At 50.6% G+C, this 22,772-nt stretch overlaps 2 protein-coding genes across 2 annotated transcripts in view; both read left to right on the forward strand.

The window, feature by feature from the left end:
• Nucleotides 1–9,634, forward strand: part of TSC22D4 (TSC22 domain family member 4) — a 10,291-nt gene extending 657 nt beyond the window's left edge. Inside the window, exons 2-5 of the mRNA XM_039849309.1 lie at nucleotides 23–958; nucleotides 3,237–3,403; nucleotides 8,488–8,536; nucleotides 8,963–9,634. Coding sequence (XP_039705243.1) covers nucleotides 197–958; nucleotides 3,237–3,403; nucleotides 8,488–8,536; nucleotides 8,963–9,172 — 1,188 coding nt within the window. The 5' untranslated portion in view covers nucleotides 23–196 and the 3' untranslated portion in view covers nucleotides 9,173–9,634. The remainder of the gene's footprint in view (nucleotides 1–22; nucleotides 959–3,236; nucleotides 3,404–8,487; nucleotides 8,537–8,962) is intronic.
• Nucleotides 9,635–9,778: 144 nt separating this feature from the next.
• Nucleotides 9,779–14,777, forward strand: SPACDR (sperm acrosome developmental regulator). The gene is made up of 3 exons (XM_039849310.1): nucleotides 9,779–11,191; nucleotides 11,467–11,790; nucleotides 14,312–14,777. The coding sequence occupies exons 1-3, from the start codon at nucleotides 11,138–11,140 to the stop codon at nucleotides 14,543–14,545; spliced, it is 612 nt and encodes a 203-aa protein (XP_039705244.1). The 5' UTR covers nucleotides 9,779–11,137; the 3' UTR covers nucleotides 14,546–14,777.
• The last annotated feature ends 7,995 nt before the right edge of the window (nucleotides 14,778–22,772 follow it).

Here is a 22,772-nt window from a genome sequence, read left to right on the forward strand (position 1 = left end):
CTGTTCTCCCTTCACCAACCAGGCACCCCCGGTTCCTGCAAGGCCCTCCCGTCATGTCGGACCCAGACGTCCCCAGGGGCCCTGATGTCCGCGCCATGTGGCCCCCCTGTTCCAGGGGCGCCTGAGCCCCTTCGAAGAGCCACCACCATCCCGCCCCACCCCTCCCACCTTGGCCCAGTCCTGAGCCCCAGGGACCATGAGTGGGGGCAAGAAGAAGAGTAGTTTCCAAATCACCAGCGTCACTACGGACTATGAGGGCCCTGGGAGCCCAGGGGTTCCAGATGCCCCTGCCCTGCCAGCCCCCACTGGGCCCCCGCCCCGCTTACCCAACGGGGAGCCCAACCCCGAGCCAGGAGGCAAGGGAACCCCCCGGAACGGCTCTCCACCACCTGGGGCCCCCGCCTCCCGTTTCCGGGTGGTGAAGCTGCCCCAGGGCCTAGGAGAGCCTTATCGTCGAGGCCGTTGGACATGTGTGGATGTTTACGAGAGAGACCTGGAGCCGCCTAGCTTCGGCAGGCTTCTGGAGGGGATTCGAGGGGCCTCGGGGGGCACCGGGGGCAGATCTTTGGATTCCAGGTTGGAGTTGGCCAGCTTGGGCCTGGGCGCCCCTTCTCCACAGCCAGGCCTGTCTCAGGGTCCCAGCTCCTGGCTCCGCCCACCTCCCGCCTCCCCTGGACCTCAAGCCCGCTCCTTCACTGGGGGGCTGGGCCAGCTGGCAGTGCCTGGCAAGGCCAAGGTGGAGACACCCCCTCTGTCGGCCTCCCCACCCCAGCAGCGCCCCCCAGAGCCCAGGGCCGGGGATAGCGCAGGCACATCCCGAGCCACCACACCTCTGCCCTCCTTGAGGGTGGAAGTGGAAGCTGGGGGCTCAGCAGCTGGGACCCCTCCACTGTCCCGAAATAAGGATGGAGCCCTGCGGCTGAGGATGGAGTTGGTTGCTCCAGAGGAGATGGGGCAGGTAAGAGCTGGGTTCCAGGGTGGGGGGAGACACCTGAAGGGCGATGCTTGCCCATCTTGGCCTTGGCCTCCACTTTCATACTGACCTCTTCCCACTGCATCACCACCTGTCTGTCAGATCAGATAGCCCGTCTTTTTACTTCTGCCATCTCACTTGGAAGTCCATTCCTACACCTCGAACAGCCTTTGTTTTTTCTCAGGGCCCCTCTTTCACACATTCTGCACCTCCTTTCTTTCTCTTTGGCCTTTCATTTGTTGCCTTTGGCCCAGTCTCCGTCTCTATATAGCTCTCCATCACAGAGATGTGCCCTCCTCGCTGTGGCCTTCACCTTTTGTCTTGGTCTCACCTTTCAGGTGTTGAGGGTGGAGGCTCCCAGCTAGGGCTGATTGTTTGGGCTTCTGAGAGAGGAGCTGCCAGGGTTGGAGCTTCTAGGCATTCTGCTGTCTCTCCTGTGCAGCCCCATTCCCAAGATGGGAGAATTCTTTCTTCCCACTAGCCACCTATCCCAGTCCCTCTCTAGCTCTGTCCCAAGCCAAATTTCTCTGAAAATTTTAGGAATTTGGTGGTGGGGGAACCCATTGCAAGGATGGGGCTTATTGGTTTGTCCTTTCTACCCCTAGTTGTCTGTCTCAGTTCCCTGTGTCTGGGACTCTCCAGAAACAATAACTGGGACTGGCCACCATGGAGTGCGAGAGGGGCGGGAAGCAGCAGAGAAAGTTAAATACTTTGCTTTCTGCTTCCTGTCTCCAAAAAAGGAACAAGTCTGGGCTAGGGGGCAAGATGCCTGGGTCTCTGGGGTGAGGGTTGGGGGTGGGCAGCCAGGGATGTGGGGGTTGGATGTGGCTGTCAGGAGAAAATAACACCTTGGGCTGCGAGAGGAAAGGCAGGGAGTGTAGGGATGGGAACTTTTCCCCTTCCTGGCCTTGGGCACAAACCACAGTATAAAAATAACCTGAGACTGGATGTCTGGGCCCTGTCAGGACTGGTCAGGACCAGTTCCCCCTACCCCCTCCTGGCCTTAAGCTCACATTTCTAATGCCACCCCCCTACCCCTACTTTTCTTTTCCTGAGCTCTTTCATTCAATTCCTACCCCGAAGGAGAAGATGCTGTTTCCTTTACTGTTGATGCCTTTCCCTGAACCCTTCCAAAGCAAACTCCCCTCTGCCCCCAGCCTCTGATCGCTATCCTTAAGCTCTGCCTGAGCTTCCCTTGGGCCCACAGACCCTGACCCTCTCTCCTAAGTACCTCCAGCCCCGCTTTCCTCTCTCAGGTCCTTATCCCATTCTCTGTGTATGCATCTGTGCTGCTGCTTCCTTGCCCCAAAGACAGTTTTCTTTCTACACTACCCTATGCCTCTTCTCTCTCAGTTGCCTCTAACAGGGGCCAGGAGGAGGGCCAGGAACATCACCTGGGCCCCCTTCCTCTGTTCTGTCTCTGGACTCTCTGTTCTTGGCTTTTCCCAGAAGCTGGGGCCTCCTAGGGCCTCACAGAGGCGTCTTGTTCCTGTGACCCCCGCCCTTTTGCAGCCGCCCCCATCTCCTGTTGGGCTGTGTGGGTCCACGCCCAGGCTCCGCCTCCCCCATCTCGCAACTGCTTCCCTTCCACCCCAGGGCCAGAGAGCAGGAGCAGAACTTCACCTGAGTCCTGAGAAGTTTGAGAGGAAAGGCTTGAATGGGTACAGTGGGTGGGATGGGGGGATGGTGGAGGACCAGTTTCTGAGGATTCATTCATTCTACAAATAGCTATTGAACAAACTAAGTTCTGCCCTCTGGAGCTTACCTTTTAGCAGCAGAGAGGCAAAAATACTTTAATTCCAAATAACGTTAGGTGCTCTTTAAAAAAATAGAACAGTTCAATGGAATTACTAGTCGAATGATGAGGAAATACTCTCTGAGAAAGTGATATTTAAGTCACTTTAAGAAGTCAGGTGACAGAAAGCATACACTCTCTGACTAGCCTCTGATTAGGGGTCCTGGCTCAGCTGGTGGAAGAGTGTTGACATGCAGCCCAGAACCCCTCTCTGATACTCTGTGTTCCGTTTTTTGGAAGCCACTCACCCAGTCCTCAGGATGGATGCCCAATGCTTTCTCTAGACATGGGGGACCTGCCCAATGCTTTCTCTAGACATGGGGGAGAGAGGGGCTGCGGAGTCAGGACTTCTGGGTCCTTGGAAGAGAATGGGGTGTGTGGGGTAAGGTGGAGAGGGAGAGGCAAATTGCAAGGTGGTTGGTTCCTTTCCCTTGCTTGACATGATAGTTTCTACCTCTCTGCCTCCAGGTGCCCCCACTCGACTCTCGCCCCAGCTCCCCAGCCCTCTACTTCTTCCCCGATGCCAGTCTGGTTCACAAGTCTCCAGACCCCTTTGGAGCAGCGGCAGCCCAGAGCCTCAGCCTGGCCCGCTCCATGCTGGCCATCAGTGGCCACCTGGACAGCGATGACGATAGGTAGGTGGGCTGCGGCTCTCCACCCAGCACTTGGATAGCCTCATGAAACTGCCTGGTAGGTGTCCTTCCCCTAAGTTGGACTTGGACAGGTCCTCTTAAACAGACTAATCTGGCCTGGGCATAACCCACTGGGCAAAGTTGATTTGGAATCCACTCCCTCTCTGTGGAGAGAACTGGGTGAGACTCCCTGGCTTAGGATTGTCAAATCATAGTACTTTTTAAGAGTTTGAAGGGAGTCATTGTTGTCAAATTCCAGAGCTCTTGCAGATTTAGCGATCATCTGGCCAACCCTAAGAACTTACTGGCAAACGTGCTGGAGAAAAGCATAGGGAGTTAGTCTCCTCCCAGTTTCCAGCTCCCTCTCCCTGCAGAGGGGAATGGGATTCCTGTCTTTAGTGATAGCATTCTTATAGTCCATGTGGACTACTTCAGTATCCTAGAACCTCTAGTACCAAGAAAACATGTCCCTAAAGTTCTGTTCTCTGTGTTAGGAACACCACAGGGGCTGAGTCCTCCGTGGCCACACCAAAGCCAAGGAGAGGATGGCTGCGAGGCACAGGGAAGGCACAGGAGAACAGATCTGCTGGGATTTGCCCTTCGGGGGGAGAATGTCCAGTTCAGTTCAGTGGCAGGGTGGGCAGAACTTCCCGTTTCAGGGGCCAGTTTTCAGCATGTGAACGTCAGCAAGCTGAAAAGGGAGGAACAAAATTGCAAGTCAGATAGCCAGGCTGCTCCCTTCTGGCAGAGGACTGATAGGAACCTTAGAGAATGGCTAAGGAGCTGTAACTTTTATTTTGGAGGGAGGAGTGGGATTTCCTGTTTGAGGCTTTGAGGGGAGGGACTTCCTGTTTAGAAGGAAAATAAGGGGTGGGGCTTATGATGAGTGAGTGGTTGCTGGGAGTACCTATTCCAGAGTTGATTCTCCTTCCTCCTTCTCCTCAACACAGTCAGGGACTGAGTCCCACCAAAGAAAAGGGCCTGAGGCCTTGGAGAGAACTTGAAACCAGAGAGGAAAAAGAAAGGGTAGCTGGGAGCTGATGGATGGGATGGAGGATGAGGGGCCTGGTGGGGGCCAAGGAGAATGACGGACAGAGTGGATATGGTCAGGGTCGCTTCTGAACTCCCCCTCTCAAGAATATATTAGGTGTGAGGTCGGCCAAGGCCAAGAGAGTCACCTGTCCTCATAAGCTGCTATTCTCAGCTTTTCCCACCCTCTTCCCCTCCCACTTGGAAAATTTCCTGGCATGAGGGCTCCCTGTCTGTCCTCCACCCGTTGATTCCAGAGCCCAGCCTCCTGCTTTCTCTTAGAGAGTTCAGCCTCCAGAAGCCTCCTTAGTTCTATTGTCTTGTCCACTCCCTTCCTCCCTCTGTCCCATCCCCTCCATACACCCTAGTCTGACTGGTCCAGCTCTCAGCCTCCACGTTACCCTGCTCCACTACAAGCCTCTGGGGCTCTGGCCCGGCCCAGCCCCTCGTACCCCACCCTGCTGGGCCAGCAGGTTTGGGTTGGGCCACCCCTTTGGCCCCTGGAATGGGTGTATAGCTCCCACCCCACCTCACTGATGTGCACAGAGCTGGCGGGAGAACAAAGTCTGAGTGGCAAGGGACCTCCCTTTCGAGAGAGAAAGTGGGCTGGGATGTTAAGTGCCTGGATCCCAGGTGGCGAGTTGAGGATGCCTGACCAATCCCAGAATCTGGGGTTGGGAGAGCAGAGGGTGCCTGGTGAATTCATACTGCTTACATGCCCCTGGGTTGCAAGAACCTTTGAGCCCTTGACAGGGCCTGGCAGTTGGAAGGTACTTGAATAAGTGGATAGATGGATGGGTGGGTGGGTGGTTGGATGGATGGGTGGGTGGATGGCCAGCATGGGGGATCCAGACATTATAAGGAGTGAATTCCAAGAACTCAGGGAAAAAAAGGCACATTTATATTCGGTGTCTTCTTTGGGTCAGGTGCTGTATCTTATGTCACATAATCCTAAAAGCAACCCCATGATATCTACTTTCTAGATGAAGAAACAGAGGAGGAGAGCTTTAGAAACTTGCCCAAGGTCACCCGGCTCACCCGGCTAGTAAGTGGCAAGACTGCCACCAGAGCCTGGATCTGACCCCAGAGCCACACTCCACTCTCCTACTAGATGCCTGTGTCCCAAGAGAAGAGGAGGAGGCAACCATCTCTAGGATGCCCTTTCTTAGGACAGAGGCAGGGGTAGCTCCCCCAAACCGGGCAAGGAGCCATCCTCCCCAACTCCTGACCTGGCCCCACACCCAGACACCACAGATCCGGGAGGGAGTATAGACAGGGCAGCCAGATGCCACTTTGTTGGCCTGAGGCCCAGCCCCTGGGACTCCTCAGAACACAGTGAGGGAGCAGGGCTGGTCCTTATCTCCAGGATCAGAACCTCCTCACCTCTCCCATATATCCTGCTTAACTTCATCTGGTCCTTGTTTCATTTGACCTTCAAAAAGAAATACCAACTCTAGGGCTGTCCTTGCCCCAGAACCCAAGAGTCCCTCAGAAACAGAACCACGTTGTGTATATTGTGCCCTGCACAACTCCAGGGGGCGGCACTCACATTTAAAGTCGCTGTCAACTCTTGAAGTCATGACAGTTTTGTAAAAGATGGCAATGAATGTCTTGAAGAAGGCATATTTTGTTGTAATTCACACAAAGTCGCCATTTGGGCTTGTGGTGAGAGCTGATCTCACCCAGCCAATTCCAAGCTTCCGGCTCTTGACTTTGCCCAGGAATTCCAGCACAGTGCCTGCTGCCCCTCACTTGGGGTTCTCAAACGGAGGGCTTGGGTTGACAGCCAGAGTCCTCATCCCTTGAAGTGTTATAATTAGGATGTGACAGTGGAAAATGCTGTCAAAACCCTTTAGCACTAGACCAACAAGAGATAGTCATCTATCATCCAACAAATGTTTATTATTGTAGTAGTCCTTTATTTCTGGCAAGAATGAACAACTTACTTGGCATCTTTACCAGAGTGTCTGCCAAGCAAGGCTAGGGTTCCTTTTCTTATGAATCTGTCCCTCTTTGGTCTCTGTGGGTCTATGCGTACTGGGGGTGGGGAGAGGGTTCTGTGGTGGCTCAGTCTCCAACTAGGTGTCTCAGATTGAAATAGCTTGAAAACCTTTGACTCTCTAGCTGGCCAGTCTGCCTTCCATTCTTAAACGTGTCCTCTCCTCCCAACTCCAGGAGTCCCAGGTGTCCGTCCCTCATCCCACCCTATCCTGCTCTCTCAGGCCTGGTCAACCCCTTGGTTACCCACCTTTCAAGACCTTCTACACCTAGAGCTTGGATGGGACATGGAAAATTCCCAGCTTCCTCATGCTTCCCTCTTGGCTGCAGGGCCTCATCCAAGGGTCACCTTAAATTGAGTGCTAACCCCTCAATCCCACCCCACTCAGGAAAGCAAGTTGGAACTGACAACCAGGAGAGAGGGCTTGACAAGGGAGTATAAGGGCACAGGATATAGCATGTTGGGGCCACCTACTTTGAAAGGGACAAAACTGGGAACAAAACTGAGGACAAGACTGGTGTTCCTGCAGCACAGGGGGCATGGGTGAAGGCCTGACCCTGGGACTGAGGCAGCAACTGGACAGTGTGGGTCGTGAGCTGTGGGATGAAGCAGGAGCCTTGGGCCTGAGTGGTGGGGAGAGGGAGCCTTGGAGGATATAGGGCAGGGTGCAAAAACTTTTGTAGGCGCTGGGCCTCTGGGAGACTTGCTTGAGACAGAGTCAGGTTTTGGGACCCAGAGCCTAGCCCTGAGGACCATTGTGCCAGGCCTGAGTCGACCTCTGGTGGCCACTTAACAAACTTCAGCCAGACCTGCTCTCCCCTCCCTGTCATCTGCTCCCAGGGGTCTTCAAAGCCCCCACTTTTATTCCCAGTGACCTACCTCCTGCCTCACCACTCTACTTCTCTTCAAGCCCTCACTCCCTTCAAGACCCCAGACCCCAGACCCAGGACCATAGGCTGTACTTGTCTTTCAGGGCTCTGGGCTGTGTTCTTTTGCCACAGTAACCTTTCCCATTCCTCCCGGCCCTCATCATGGGAGGAGAGGGACTCTCTGGCCAGGGGTCACCCATGATGTGAACTTTGTGTTTGTAGGGGTGCTTACAGTCCAAGAGAGACCACAAGCACATCAGAAGCAACCTCCCCATCCCCCCTCCATCCCAGCTGAGAGGAATGGAGCCCTTGAGAGAAGCCAGTGTTAGTCCAGAGAGAGCCGGATGGGGTCAGAGGTGGGGAGAGGCCTCCCAGGGCCAGGCTCTCCCTCGCCCTTCACAGCCCTCCTTGACCCAGGCCTCTGGCCCCACAGCCCCTCCCTTGACCCAGCCCACCAGCTGACTTCCCTCAGCCGGCCCCCTCCTCTCCGTTCTGGGATTGGTGCCAGGGTGAGAGGGGGACACTGGCACTGACCGTGTCTGGGAATTCCCGCCCACCATGGAGCCAGTGGGAGGGGGTCCCCGTGTCCCTAAGGAGCCAATAGCAGCCAGGCTCTGCCCTAGGGGGTGGTGTATATCTTTCAGACCAGCACCCCCTGGGCACTATCTTCTCTCTGCCTGCCTGGCACCAGCCAGACCCCGCTCTCCCCGGGGGGCTCTGAGCCCCCCAGGCAGTTCTTCTGATATAGCCCTTTCTATTGGTGGTGGGGCTGAGGACCTTTGCTCCTTGGGGATGGCCCAGCCAGGAGTCTCTGTCAAGTCCCTGGTGTCATCATTTGAAACCCGAGTGGTGGGGATGGCTCCAGGGCCTCCCCGGAAAAGGGGCTGTGTTTCCTCTCCTTGCTCCCCTCGGGGAGCATCCCCCATCCGAGGGGCATCTGGACCCCCACCCTACTGGGGCCTGGGGGGACCTGGGCAGCGGCGGGGGATGGACAAAACCCTCCTTTCCCTGATTCTCTACTGTCACAGGTACAGGCTGAGGTGTGGGCGGGAGGCTGCAGCCATGGGGCTTATGGAGGAGGCCAGAGCCTGCTCTGAGAAGCACCTGGAAGGCAGCCGGCTGGGGTGTCCAGATACCTGGCTTGGCACCTGCTCCTCCTCCTCATCTCTCATCTCCCTATGTCTCTCCAGTGGCTCCGGAAGCCTGGTTGGCATTGACAACAAGATCGAACAAGCCATGGTAAGAGAAGCCATCTTGGTCCCAGGAGGTCCTGGCTCATGTGCTGATGCCTAGGCCCTGCCTCCATTAGCCAGCCCGCTGCTCCACCCCTGCTGTCCTCATTGTTAAAGGACACTGACTCCTAGCTCCTCCACCTGCTCCCAGCTGGGTTCCCTTGGGTCCTCCACCCTTCAGTCTCCACCTGAACCCTTGACTTCCCTTGGTCTCTTGCTAGGCTCCAGGTTCCCATCTCTGTCTTTGAGTCCTGACTTTGCCTCTCTCTGGCTTCTTCCCCTGCCCTCCCCTGCTTTGCTTTTTTCCCCAGCAGTCCCTCATTGTCTGGGAGCAAGGGATCTCACACCCAGCCCCTCCCTCAAGGCACTGGGCAGGGGATGAGATTGGGGTGGCCTGGGACTGCTGATGCTTTGCCTGTCCCTGGGCCCCCAGGACTTGGTGAAGTCGCACCTCATGTTTGCGGTCCGGGAGGAGGTGGAGGTGCTGAAGGAGCAGATCCGGGACCTGGCCGAGCGGAATGCCGCACTGGAGCAGGAGAACGGACTGCTGCGTGCCCTGGCCAGCCCTGAACAGCTGGCCCAGCTGCCTTCCTTGGGGGTCCCGCGGCTTGGGCCCCCTGCGCCCAATGGGCCCTCCGTCTGAGCCTCCTTTCCCTCACAATGTGCCTTTGGGGGCTGCCACAGCTGCCAGGCCTTGCGCCAGCCACCTGCCCCTCTTCCTATGCAGCTTTAATGCCCTATGTTCCCTGGGGATGGGGATTGAAGGCTCCCCAAGAATTGGCCTGTTACCCCACCCTTCCTCCATCTCCCTGTAGTGCTCAAGGACTGGGCTGGGATATCTTCAGGCCTTGATGGAGGAGAGAGGGCTTCTGGACAGGGTGTTAGATAGAGCCTCCCCACCCAGGTGCCAGTGTTCTGGACCCCACAGCAGTAGATGGCTTGGGGGAGTTGGAGGCTTTCTTGCAGACCCCATCCCCATCTTGTTCCCTGAAAGTGCCCCCTCTTCTCTGCTCAGGGGAGGGAGTATGGATAGTATCTGGAAGTTCTGAGATTCAGGTTGTTGTTAAAATAATAATTATAATTAAAAACTCCGAAGAAACTTGAATCTGGAAGTTGGCATCTTGTTGCTTGTGTCCAGACTGGGGGCCTGCATTGGCAGTTTCGACTTAGGGGAGAAAGACTGAGGCTGTGGGCTCCCCTGGAGATCTTGTCCAAACTGGCGAGGTTTAATGTGGCTTGGACAGAGTGGTCAAAAGAGATGAGGGAAGAGAGAGTCAGTGGCCTGTGGGGTCCTGGGAAGGGGCATGCAAGGCAAGGCAGAGGGAGTGGAGCGGGGAGGGGGCATGTTGGCCCACATACTGGGGTTGGGGGGACGGTACAGGGAAACAATGAAGCCTTTGGTGATTGTGCAGGATCCACCCCCAGCTTCCCAGCGTGTCCCCTCTGTGGGCTGGATCCGGGTGGCTGCTTGGGGGTGGGGCAGGGGGCTCTGAATAGGCCCCTTGTCTCACCGCTGGGTGCGGGCCAGGCTCCTTCGGCACACGTTGCCCTCGCCAGGCCTGGCTGGCCTTTGTGGCTTCCACCCCCAGCTGGCTGAGGACAAGGCCTTATGGGTGAGCAGGCCCCTCCCTAACAGCCTCCCTGGGCTACCGTCTCAGGCTGAAGAGGCAGGTAGAGAGAAGGACCCCATCTTGTGGCGAGTGGGAAAAACAGCAGCCTCCACTTCAGGAGGACCCTGACCCCAGACTAGAGGGGACCAGTGGAGAGCTGGCTGAATACTGGAGGCCAACCCAGGCAGGACTCCATGTCTAATAGTTCACTAGATTTATGACCTTGGGCAAGTTCTTTGGTTTTTCTGAATCTCAGCTTTCTCATGGGTAAAGTGGCATTGACAATTACTTGTGTCCAGACTGGGAGCTTGCACTGGCAGTTTCTACCTCTGGGAGAAAGGCTGAGGCTATGGGCTCCCCTGGAGATCTTACCCAAACTGGCGAGGTTTAATGTGGCTTAGACAGAGTGGTTAAAAGAGATAAGGGAAGAGAGAGAGAGAGCCAGTGGCCTGCAGGGTCCTGGGAAGGGGCAGGCAAGGCAATGCAGAGAGAAGGGAGGGAGAATGTTGGCCTATGTGCTGGGGTGGGGGTGACAGGACAGGCAAACAATGAGAGGAAACAATGAGACCAAATGATACCTACCTGAAGGCTGCTGTCAGACTTACAGGACATTGTACATGAGACTGCCCAGCAATTACCAGGCACTCCATACATTTTTTGTTTCCTTCCCTGGATCTGGGGGAAAAAGGGCTCAAGGTGCTGGTATCAGCTCGGAGGTTCTGGAAGGGCCTCGGGGGTTGGGGTCAAGGCAAGGCAGGCTCTCACAATGGGCTAGAACTCTCCCTCCCCTTGAGTTCTTATCTACTTTGACTCCTCTCCCTGTCCCAGGGAGGGGAGAAAAGGCCTAGGATGAGTTGTCAAGGGGAACTTTCCCCCTGGATTCTTTATTTCTTTCTTTACTGCTGTGCTTGAAGTTCCCAAGAGACCCCTGTCCCCCTGCCACCCACTGTACCAAATGCTGATTCTGCCCACTACTTGGGCCTTTTGTATCAAGAGAAATGGCTGCAGTCATGAAGTTCTTTCGATGGATTTGGCGAAAGATTACTTACTGGGTGAGTTTTGGAGACTGTCCCTTTCTCATGCCATGCTGGGGTGGGAAGTGCTGGTCAATGACCTTTAGGTCACAGAAATGCCCCCTCTATTGAGCTTCCCACCCCTCCTGGCATCCTGTGGTCAAACAAGACAGAGAAGGAGGAGGTGAGGGGTAGGACAGCCAGGGAGGAGGCTGGATACACACTGTCCCACCCACTCTGTGCCTTCCCTTCTTCTGACTTGTCTTCTCTCTGGCCCTCTCTCCTATCCTTCCTCTCCCTGCCTTGGCTCTTAGGTTTTATTCTGGAAACACAAACCTAAATCAACCATCTTGGAAAACCCTGACTGCAAGAAAAATGCATTGAAGGTGGAGAGGGCTTCCATCATTACTGAGACTTTCAAGTTGGTTGAGCCTCTCAAAGAGGCTAAGGTTTCCAAGACAGAAGTGTTCCCCAAGGTGGCCAATCCCTGCACTTTGGCCAAGATAACAGATGGGGCTAAGGTGGAGCTGGGCCATAGGGGCCGGTCCCTGCTGCAGCTGCCCCGGACAGCTGTCAAGTCTGTCTCCACGCTCATGGTCTCGGCCCTGCAGTCTGGTTGGCAAATGTGCAGCTGGAAGGTCAGTACCATATTCCCCTTGTCCTCAACAACCTTCTCACTCTTTCCATCCCCCACGATTCATTCCTCCCTCCATTCACTTGTTCAAATTTATTTCTTGTGCCTCTATTAAGTGCCAAACACTGAAGCAGGCTCCAAGGACATACGGTGAACATAGTTTACCTAGATCAAGGGGGCTACAGACAAGATCATGAGCGTTGTTGGTTTAGTATCATAGGGGTGTGATAGGGGAGGCAAGGGGTCTATGGGAGCCCAGGAAAGAGGCATCTCATTCAGGCCTGAGAAGTCAAGGAAGGCCTTCCTAACAGAAGAGAGGATGAAGCCGAGACAGGATTGTGGCAAGTAGAGATGGTAGGGGTGGGGGTGGTGAGAGGAAGGTGGAGGGAGTGGAAGGCTCTGTTTCGTGAAGAAAGAATAACAGATGTGTAGAGGGCTGGCCAAAAGTGTATGGGTTGGAGTAAGCAATCCTGGAGCTGAGGGCCAGCTAGTACAAGGCAGGGTGGGTGGCCAGTTGTGGAGTTCGAATTTGACTCTAAGAGCAACAAGAGCCTTGCAGACATTTGAGCAGGAGTGACACAATCAGATTTTGATGTAGAAAGCTCACCTGCGTTCTTACATTGCTGGTGGAAACATAAAATGGTATGGCCTCTCTGGAAAACAGTTTGGTAGTTTCTTATAAAACAAAACCTTGCAAGTATCATGTGACCCAGAAGTTGTCCTCTTGGGCATTTATCCTAATGAATGAATGAAATTTTATGTTCACACAAAAATCTGTACACAAATGTTCATAGCAGCTATTACTCATAATAGCCAAAAGGAACCCAAATGTCTTTCAATGGGTGAATGGTTAAACTGTGATATATCCATACCATGGATATACTTCTCAGCCATAAAAAGGAACAAATTATTGATACATGCAACAATTTAGATGGATCTCAAGGGAATTATATTGAGTGAAAACAACAAATCCCAAAAGGACTTGTTATATACTGTGTGATTTCATTTATATCAGGGGTCCCCAACCCCTGGGCCGCAGACTAGTACCAGTCTGTGGTCTCTGAGGGACCGGGCTGCACAGCAGAAGGTGAGCGATGGGCCAGCGAGTGAAGCTTCATCTATATTTGCAGCTGCTCCCCAGCACTAGCATCACTGCTTCAGCTCTCCACCTGAGATCATCAGGCATTAGATTCTCATAGGAGCACTGGTCCCCTGTACCAAAAAGGTTGAAGACTACCGTTTTATAATATATACCATGCTTGAAATGCCAAAATCATGGAAATGGAGAACTAATTAGTGGTTTAGTTGCCAGGGACTGCAGGGGTGGGGTAAGGGAGGTAGGTTTGTTATAAAAGGACATGAGAAATCCTTGTATGATGGAAATCTGTATCTTGGCTATAGTAATTGGATATATGAACCTGCACATGATATAAGAGTGGGTAAATTCAACACACACACACACACACACACACACACACACACACATGCACATCGCTTTTAAATGAGTACAAGTAAAACTTGGGAAATGTGAATAAGATCAGCAATTATATCAATGTCAGTATCCTGACTATGATATTATACTAGAGTTTTGCAAGCTTTTACTATTGGGGGAAACTGGTAAAGGGTAACAGGAACTCTATTATTTCTCACAACTGCATGTGAAACTACAATTATCTCAAAGTCAAAAACTTAATTTAGAAAAGGGAAATGTATATATTACTACCAAATCAACTTATTTTGACTCTAAATGAAGTACTATGGCATTAATTAAAATAAAGTTAACCTGGCTACCCTGTGGAGGGGAGTCAGAAAGGGACAAGAGAAGAGTCAGGAAAATCCATTGGAGGTATTGCAGTTCAAGCCAAGAGAGATTCTGTAGTCGAGGAGAGGCATCAGGTAGAACAAGTTAATAATTGGAGCAATATTTAAGAGGTGGAATTGTTGCTTCAGGTGGTTGATTAGATGATGGTGAGGGGATAGGGAGAAATAGAAGTCAGAACAGGCTAGAGCCATTCACTGAAGGGACAATGAAGGAGCAAGGGCAGACTTAGGGGAGGAGCTGATGAGTTTAGGTGTTGGGACAAGATGAGTTGAGATGTTGGTAATACATCTACAGGGAGATGTCTTAGAGGCACTAGGATATACAGTCCTGAAGGTCAAGGAGGGAGCTCTGGCTGGAGACAGAGGTCCTTCTTCATTAACACACTTTCCATGAAACTCTAGTGGAGACTCAAAGGTGGATCAAACGTGGTCCCTATCTTCCAGGAGCTTTCAATCTGGTGTTGAAAACAGATGAGTCTGCAGAACAAATAGCAAAGAAACATGATATGATGAGGCAAACACAAGGGTAGAGATGGAACACCTAATGCAGCCTGAGAAGGCTTCTGGGAGGAGGCAGTGCCTGCGCTGAGGCCTAACAAAGGAGGTGGAATTAAAAGCCTTTGCTATTAATCTGCAGGTGGTTCCACCAGTGGTTTCTCCCTAGACCAAGCTGTTTACATGTGCACATCTTCTCTCTCTTCTAGTCATCTGTGAGTTCTACCTCAGTTCCCTCCCAGATGAGGGCTGGGTCCCCTTTGCAGTCGCCGGAGGCTGAGATGCTACGGGAAGTGTACCTGGTGCTGTGGGCCATTCGAAAACAACTGCGGCAGCTGGCCCGCAGGCAAGAGAGGCGCAGACGGCGCCACATCCGGGCCCACACTTGCCCTCAGCCTGACCCAGTTCAGGGCCTAAAACAGGATGCACGGAGTCCCCTCTAGGGAGGAGCCCCACATCCTCAGAAAACTCCCACCTCACTCTTAGGTAAGGTTGATAGGAGAGGTTAAGGCAGCAGGCCAGGAGCTGTGGGTGAGGAGACATTTTCATACTGTCACCACTCATCAGGAGCCCAGGGCCAGGCCTGGGGTCCCACATACTCCCCTTCATTCCTTCTATTCAATTTGTAAAAAATTATCAAAATGTTGGGAAATAAATATCGGATATTTCTGAGTAGGTGTAGAGTGTATTTGTGAATGGCCAGAGGCTGTGAGGGGGGATCTTGGGTGGGACAGGGAGGGGAACCTGAGCTGCTTGCCCAAATATATGTGGGAATAACCTCTGGGCTTGTTGGGGTGGTGGGGAACAACACACACTTCTAGGGAGTTAACTGCCTTTGGCAACTCTGCCAGGTAGGTAACGATAGTAAGAGCACCTGTCTGAGGACTCGCTGCGTGCCAGCTCCTGAGCCTGTGCTCCCTTGCAAACCTGCAAGACAGACTGTTGTAGAGGTTATGGGACTTGTCCAAGTTCCTACAGAGACCTCGCTGTAAACTGCCCGCCTCCAGCAGCCAGCCCACTGCCTTGCCTCTCTGGTGCTCTTAGGCTCAGCCACGGCCAGGGTTAGTAGGTCTGAAGACGCACATGGCGACAGCGGGACATTCACCTGTCGGAAAGGCACTCAGGCCCTGCTGGCCACGGCCCTGCCGAGAGCTGCCAAAAACTACACCTCCCATGATCCCCGGCGGCGACGCGGGCCCCGGGCTGGGGATGCGCGGGTGGGGGCGGGGCGGTGGCCTCCAGTTTTGGCCGGTGGGCAGTGAGCGCCGTGTCCTGGGAGGGTGGTTGTTCACCTGGCGCCAAGGGCGGAGCGGCCCCAAGGGAAGTTATGGTGATTTAGAGGGAGTTTGGGGGCGGGGGTAAAAACGAGGGGGTACTGTGAGCCGCAAGTCCCTCTCTGGCTTACCTTGCCCTTTTGCGGGGCTATGCGAAGGCGCAGAGATGACTCCCCAAGGAAAAGTAGGGATGTTTCGCAAAACGGGAAAATTTGGGAACTTCAGGTCCACAGGGCTTAGGGTGGCGAGCGGAAGAAGGAAGAGATGGCAGTAGAGGCCCGGGTGGGGGAGAGGGGGAAAGGGTGCAGAGGGGTGTGCATGCTCGGTCTTGCTCACAGAGAGATTGTGAGTAGCGAGCGGTACGCATGAGCAAAGTTAGGGGTTAGTGAGGAGCAACAGGAATGGTTTGCTGACAGCGCCTGATTCACTAGAAGTCAGCAACCCCCACCCCAACCCAGCCCCTGCAGCTCTGGGAGAGTTGGGGCCCACTTGATGAGAATCCGGGTGGCCTTTTACCCAAGAGTGGAGCAGCATTGGGCAACTGCACCCTACAGCTCTGCTACGCTGTCCACTGCACCTCAACATTTGCAGCCATAGTAGTATCACCCACCACTTATTAAGCACCTACCGTGACTATTTTTATAAGTCATATTCTAAGTAATTCTTACCACAGCTTTATGATGAAGTAGTATGCTTCTACTTTTTAGAGAAAACTGAAGGACAGGTCATGTTTTCATTCATCCAAGTAATGAGTCTAGCTCACACAGGACATGTTACATGTTTGTACACATGCATGTAACATAGCAAATGTTCAATACAGGAATGAAGTGGCTTCGCAGAGAATTAGTCCTGTTCAGGTTTTCAGGTGGGTCCTCAAAACATACCTATAACGCAGTGGCTCATTTCTGGGGCTTTCAATCACCAATTACTCATCACATTTTCATTATGTGCTAGGAACTGTTTGGGGCATGAACAGGTCATGCATAGTCTGTGTCCTAGGGCTTAGGAATAGTGCCTCACTGTCTTAAGATCCACTGTCTGAGCCCCTCCAAGTCCTCAGAGACAGGCTCCTCATCCTGTCTTCCTATTGGGGACTTAAGATTTTGACTGAGATTAAGGAAGGGTCTGATGAAGGCTGGGCCCCTAAAGATCACTCGCAAGTAACTACAGGCCCAGGAGCCAATTTGGGCTTCAGGCTGTGAGCTTATGGGAAGAAACACTGTTCTCATTTTCCTTGGACTTCCTTAGCATCTTGGGAGTGATGGGGCCGGGGGGAGTTCGTCCAGTAGCCAAGGTTGCTGCTGGCACCTCTCACCCTTCTCTCTCTCGCCCAGACATGATGAAGTCTCGTCTGGGCTTGGCCAAGCCGGTGCAGGAGATTCGTGAGAGAGAAGCGGGCAGGGTAAGGTCCACCATCCAGCCCAGGGCCCCGGAGAAAGCCTGTGGTGGGACCTGAGGAGGAACTTCTCAACTGAGAGGAAAGCACGTGAGATCTCCTGAGGAAGAGACTTGGGGGGGAAGAATTCTTACACACCTCAAACTTCTCCTGGTAGAGAGCAATGGGGAACAGGGTGACCCTGGGGAAATCTGCCTCCCAGAACAGCCTTGAGCAGAAATCCCACCTGGACACCCTCCCCTCCTGTCTCCATTGGATCCCAGGCACTTCCTCCTCCACCAAGGCCACTCGACTTTATGAAGCAGTAGTGGTAGGGCTAGCGCCCAGCTGGAACCAGGGATCCTTTATTCTCAAAACTTACCCATCCTATTAGAAAGGGGGGCCCTGGAAATGTGGGGAGCAAAATGAAAGTGCTGGTCCCAGATGCCTAAGTTCTCTTCCCAATCCTGACCCTTTCCCCTCCTCCCCCATCATTATCAGATTTCCTGAAAATGTCAAATCTTTTCTCCTGCTTTTTCCCTGGGAACCCTCTACAATATACTCATCGCACAGTAAAATATGTCAGTCCCCTGCTTAAAGCTTCCAGTGGCTTTCCATCATCCATGGAAAAAAAATCCAATTGTTCCCTTTGTCTAAAATGCCCTTCTTGGCATGGTGGGATCCTTACCAGTCTGGATTCTGCACAGATGTTGCTACATCTTCTAGGACTCTTTCCCTAACTACCCGACCTAGACATTAGGAGACACCCTCCATCCTCTATCTCTTGTCATGCTTTGTTTTTTCATAGTACTTAACAGTGTCTGCATTATATTCATTCACCTTCTTATCTTTATACTTGTGAAACAGTAATGAAATGCAATAGTTAAGAGCATGGGAAGTGGTTTAAGCTAACGCTTCCTGGATGCATAATCCTGGGTAAATTGGTTAACCTCTCTGAGCCTTGGTTCCTCATCGGTACAATGGGGACAGTAGTAGTAGTACCTTATCATAGGGTTGTCATGAGGATCAGGGAGATGATGCCTGGTGCAACATGGACACAATAAATTTTAGCTGCTATTATTATGATAATGGTTAAGATTTAGGGTTTATGATTACTATCCCATGGCCTAAAACAGTGCTGAATGAACCAAAAAGCAACCCTTCACCTAGTGTGTGGGAAGCATACTCCAACCAGCTGTCTTGTGGAGGGGACACCATTTAGGAAGTGACAAAGAATGCATGTGCAGTAGCAGGAAGAGAATTTGACAGTGAATCCTGGTTGCAATATTATTACCACTTTACTGAGGCATTTGGGCGAGTCACTTCCCTTCACTGGGCATCAGGCTCTTCAAATAAAATGATAGGTTGATTGCTCTGCTCCCTGCCAGCTTCTAGGAGTTCCAGTTTGGGTCCTGTGCTCCTTCTATCCACTGCATACTCTTCAGAGTTTGAAGACATATGGTGGCTACAACTTTCTTCAGCCCTGCTTCCTAACAGCCCAAAGCTACCATGGAGAGAGTTGACTCAGATAAAACAGTCTTGGTTTAAGCCTTTGAACCCAGAGACAAAGTTCCAGCCCCGGACACCAGACCTTTTTTTTACCTATGTCCCTCCCTCGCCTTGAACCTCATCCATTTTAGTATTTGAGCCCTAGGGAAAGAAAGCCAGCCCTGACTGAGCCCCACCATGGGCTGGGCACAGATATGAAAGCCTTGGCCTCAAAGTTACTCTCAGACATGGACACAGGGTGTGTGTACAGCTGGATGTACACAGATGCATGTGCTCCTATATTCTTGTGGATATCTGTAGTATATTTTAACCTGTTCCTATTTTCCCTTCAGGAGCGGCAGGGTTGAGATTAATTAGAAGAAAATACTGGGATTGCAGGGATGGCATTCTTTACCCTCTACCTGAGGGAAGAAATCACCAGTCAAATGAAACGTTAGTCTCTAATTGTTAGTCTCCACTGTCATGGGCCCCAAATCCTTTGTCTGCACCTCCCCTACCCACCCAGATATACCCATGGTCCTCCAGGACTTGGCAGTGTAGGGGAATTGGGGCAGACCACCTGTGGGGCTCAGAGGGCTGGAGCTTTTCCAAGGAGCCCAGAGGGCTGTAGGCCTGCTAGCAGGTGTTTCTGGTGATGGGTCATACTGAGTCCTTTGTCCCTTGGGTCATTGCTGCTGGATTTTCCAGTGCTGTTCACCCCTTACTGGAGCCGTCTGTCTGTTCCTTGGGTCGGTCTGGGAGACTTGGCAATCAGCTAGTAAAAACGTCCAAGAGGAAGACAGACTAAGAGAGAGATATCCCCTTCCCTTCTCAGTCCTCTGTTTCAAAGCTGAGCCCAACTACCCCACACCTGTCTGCCCAGCTCACCTGGGATGCTCATGTCTGTCTTCCTGCTAAAGCTGAGGAATGGCCTTCTCTCTTTATGCCTTTCCTTCAATGCCTTCTGGAGCAAGTGGCTGTGGCGGGTAGGGAGCTGGTTATGGAAGGCGGGCTTGGTCTTTTGTGTTGAAGGAGGAGTCTGTGCACTGTGCAGTGAGGTGTGAGCAGATGAGGCCCTAAGACAGCTGGTCCCCTGGATGCAGGGGGTCTATAACACCTTCTCTGGCTTTCTCTCTCCTCCTCTAAATTTAAGAACCAGTTGTTTTTCCTTTATTGTTTATATGCTCTGACAATTTTTTGAGTGCTTCATGGGTCTTTTCCAGGGACCTACAGCATTTAAGAGTTTAATATAAAGTTTAAGTGCTTGCGCTCTGGAGCCAAACTGCTGGGTTTTGAATCCTGGCTCTACCACTTACTATATATATGGCCTTGGGCAAGTTGCTTAACTTCTCTGTGCCTCTGTCACCTCACCTATAAAATGGAGATGATATAGGATTGTTGTGAGGGTTTAATGAATTAATGCATGGAAAAAACTTAAAACAGTGCCTGCCACATATTATGGGCTGTCTACACGTTTGTTTCTATTTTTTTCTTATTGAAGTCTAGAAGCTCTTTATATATCAGGGACATTAGCCCTTCATCTATGATATGAATTGCAAATATTTTAACACAGTCTTCTGTTTTTTCTTTTTTAAAAAACTTTATTTTGAGATGATGTGGATTCACATGCAGTCATCAAAAATAATACAGAGCTCCTGTGTGTCCTTCATCTAGTTTCCCCCAATGGTAACATCTTGCAGTACTATAGAACACCCATTGTACATGTACTTGTGTGTGTCTGTGTGTATGTGTATTTAGTTCCATGCAATTTTATGATGTGTTGATTCATGTGACCATCACAGTCAAAATGCAGAACAGTTCTATCACAGGGACATCTTGAGCTCCCCTTTTATAGCCTTAGCCATGTATTCCCCGACTACCCATAGCAACCTCTGGCAACTACTAACAACCTGTTCTCCCTCTCTATAATTTTGTCATTTCAAGAATGTTATGTATAGAATCATATAGCATACAACCTTTTGGGATTGGATTTTTTTTTTCATGCAATATAGAATTCCCTTGAGATTCATCTAAATTGTTGCAAGTATCAGTAGCATATTCCTTTTTCCATGGAATGCATGTACCACAATCTGTTTAACTAGTCACCCACTGAAGGAGATTTGTGTTTTTCCAGTTTGAGGCTCTTACAAATAAAGCTTCTATGAACATTTGTGTGCAGATTTTGTGTGAATGGGTTTTCATTCATGCCGAACAGTGCAATTGCTTGTTCTAAGTGCATGTTTAGTTTGTAAGAAACCGTCATACTCTTTCAGAGCAGCTGGACTATTTTACATTGCCATCAACAATGTTTGAGTTGTTCAGTTACTCCACATCTTCACCAGGAGCATTTGCTGTAATCACATTTTTTTTTTAAATTTTAGTCATTCTTGTAAGTGCGTAGTGATATCTCATTCTGGTTTTAATTTATATTTCCTTAACGGCTAATGCAGTTGAACATTTTTTCATTATGTTCAAATAATTGCCATCTTTATATCCTTTTTAATGAAATGTCTGTTCATATATTTTGCCCATTTTCTAATTGGATTGTTTATTGTTGTTTTTAACTTTTGAGCTTTGAGAGTTTATATATATACATACTTTGTTGGACATGTCATTTGCAAGTATGTTCTCACAGTCTGTAGCTGTCATTCCATCGTCTTAGTAGGGTCTTTCACAGAGTAAATATTTTTTATTTTTGATGAAGTCCATTTTATCAAATTTTTCTCATGAATTGTGTCTTTGGTATCAAATCTAAGAACTCTTCCCCTAGCCTGAAGGACCTGAAGATTTTCTCCTATTTCTTTCTATATTTTATAGTTTTACATTTTACATTTTACAGTCTGTGATCCATGTGGAGTTAATTTTTGTATACGGTGTGAGGTTTAACGCAAGATTCATTTTTTTGCTTATTGGAGCAATTTGCAATTGCAATTGCTCCAATACTACTTGTTGGAAAGACCATCTTTTCTCCATTGAATTCCTTTTGCACCTTTATTAGAAATCAGTTGGGCATATTTGTGTGCATCTTTGGGTCTAATTCTGGGTCCTCTATTCTGTTCCACTGATCTATGTGTCTGTCCTTTGCCAATACCACACAGTCTTGATTACTATAGTAACTTAATATTGGGTAGAGTGATTCCTCCCACTTTATTCTTCCTTTCAAAATTGTTTTAACTGTTATTTTATGTTTTTTAAACACATATGGTCCATGCTGTTCAATACATTCCAGGACTTATTTATTTTATAACTGGAAGTTTGTGCCTTTTGACCACCTTCACCCATTTTGTCCACCCCTCACCCCCACCTTTGGCAATCGCCAATCTGTTCTTTGTATTTATAAGCTCTTTTTTTAATTGCACATATAAGTGAGATCTTACAGTATTGGTCTTTCTCTTTCTGACCTATTTCACTTAGCATAATGCCCTCAATGCCCATCCATGTTGTCACAAATGGCAGGATTTCCTTCTTCTTTATGGATGAGTAGTATTCCATGATACGTATATACACACACCACATATTCTTCCATTCATCCATCACTGGACAGCCAGGTTGTATCCATATTTTGGCTATTGTAAATAATGCTGTAATGGACATCAGGGTACAGATACCTTTTCAAGTTAGTGTTTTCATTTTCTTTGAATAAATATCCAGAAATAGAATTGCTGGATTGTATGGTAGTTCTAGTTTTAATTTTTTGAAGAACCTCCATACTGTTTTCCATGGTGGCTGCACCAATTTACATTCCCACCAACAGTGTACTTGTGTTCCTTTTTCTCTGCGTCCTTGCCAATACCTGGTATTTCTTGTCTTTTTAATGATAGCCATTCTATAACAGGTGTGGGGTTATTTTTTTTTTTTTATTTTTTTGCTATGCAAATACATTTCTGAAAATTTTAAATGGGGTTAGAGAGATCTTTTTATTGTAACTTGGAGCATTTTGTCTGTTTAAGATCTTTTCAGGAGGTCCTGTAGCATTCAGGATAAACTCCAAACTCATTACCTCAGTGCCTGACTGTGGCCCTTGTCCACCTGCCTGGCCTCCTCTCTCCAGGTTTCCCTTCATGGTCACTTCCAGTATGCTTGGCAAGTTTTAGTTTATTTTCTCTTCCCCCTGGGCCTTTGCAAATGCTGATTATTCTGTTTTGAAAGTTGTTTCCCACATTCTTCTCCTGGCTTGCTCTCATTCCTCCTTGAGATCTACTCTCTACCTCAAGGAGGCCTTCCCTGAATCCCTATCCCCTGCACCATCCCCTGGGCTTTGTTGCCCTGCTATGTCCTTGGTTTACCTCAGCTTAGTTCCCGGCAGGGCATAGTGCTCAGTGGATGTTTGGGACATGGGTATGTACTACTTGGTCCTGGTCTTCCCACTTGATGAGTTCAGCAATGGCTTCAAGGTTCAGACTCATTCCTTAGGGTCCTATCTCTGACTCCCCAAATGTGTTCTCCTCCTGGGCTGTGCTCCCCAGGAAGACCTTCAGGACTCAGGAGCTAGTGGGGAGAGGCACAAAGCTGGGGGCTTTGAGGAAGAGGCAG

This window comes from Pteropus medius, unplaced genomic scaffold (genome assembly GCF_902729225.1).
Source record: "Pteropus medius unplaced genomic scaffold, Ma_sr-lr_union100, whole genome shotgun sequence".
NCBI classification, from domain to species: Eukaryota; Metazoa; Chordata; class Mammalia; order Chiroptera; family Pteropodidae; genus Pteropus; species Pteropus medius.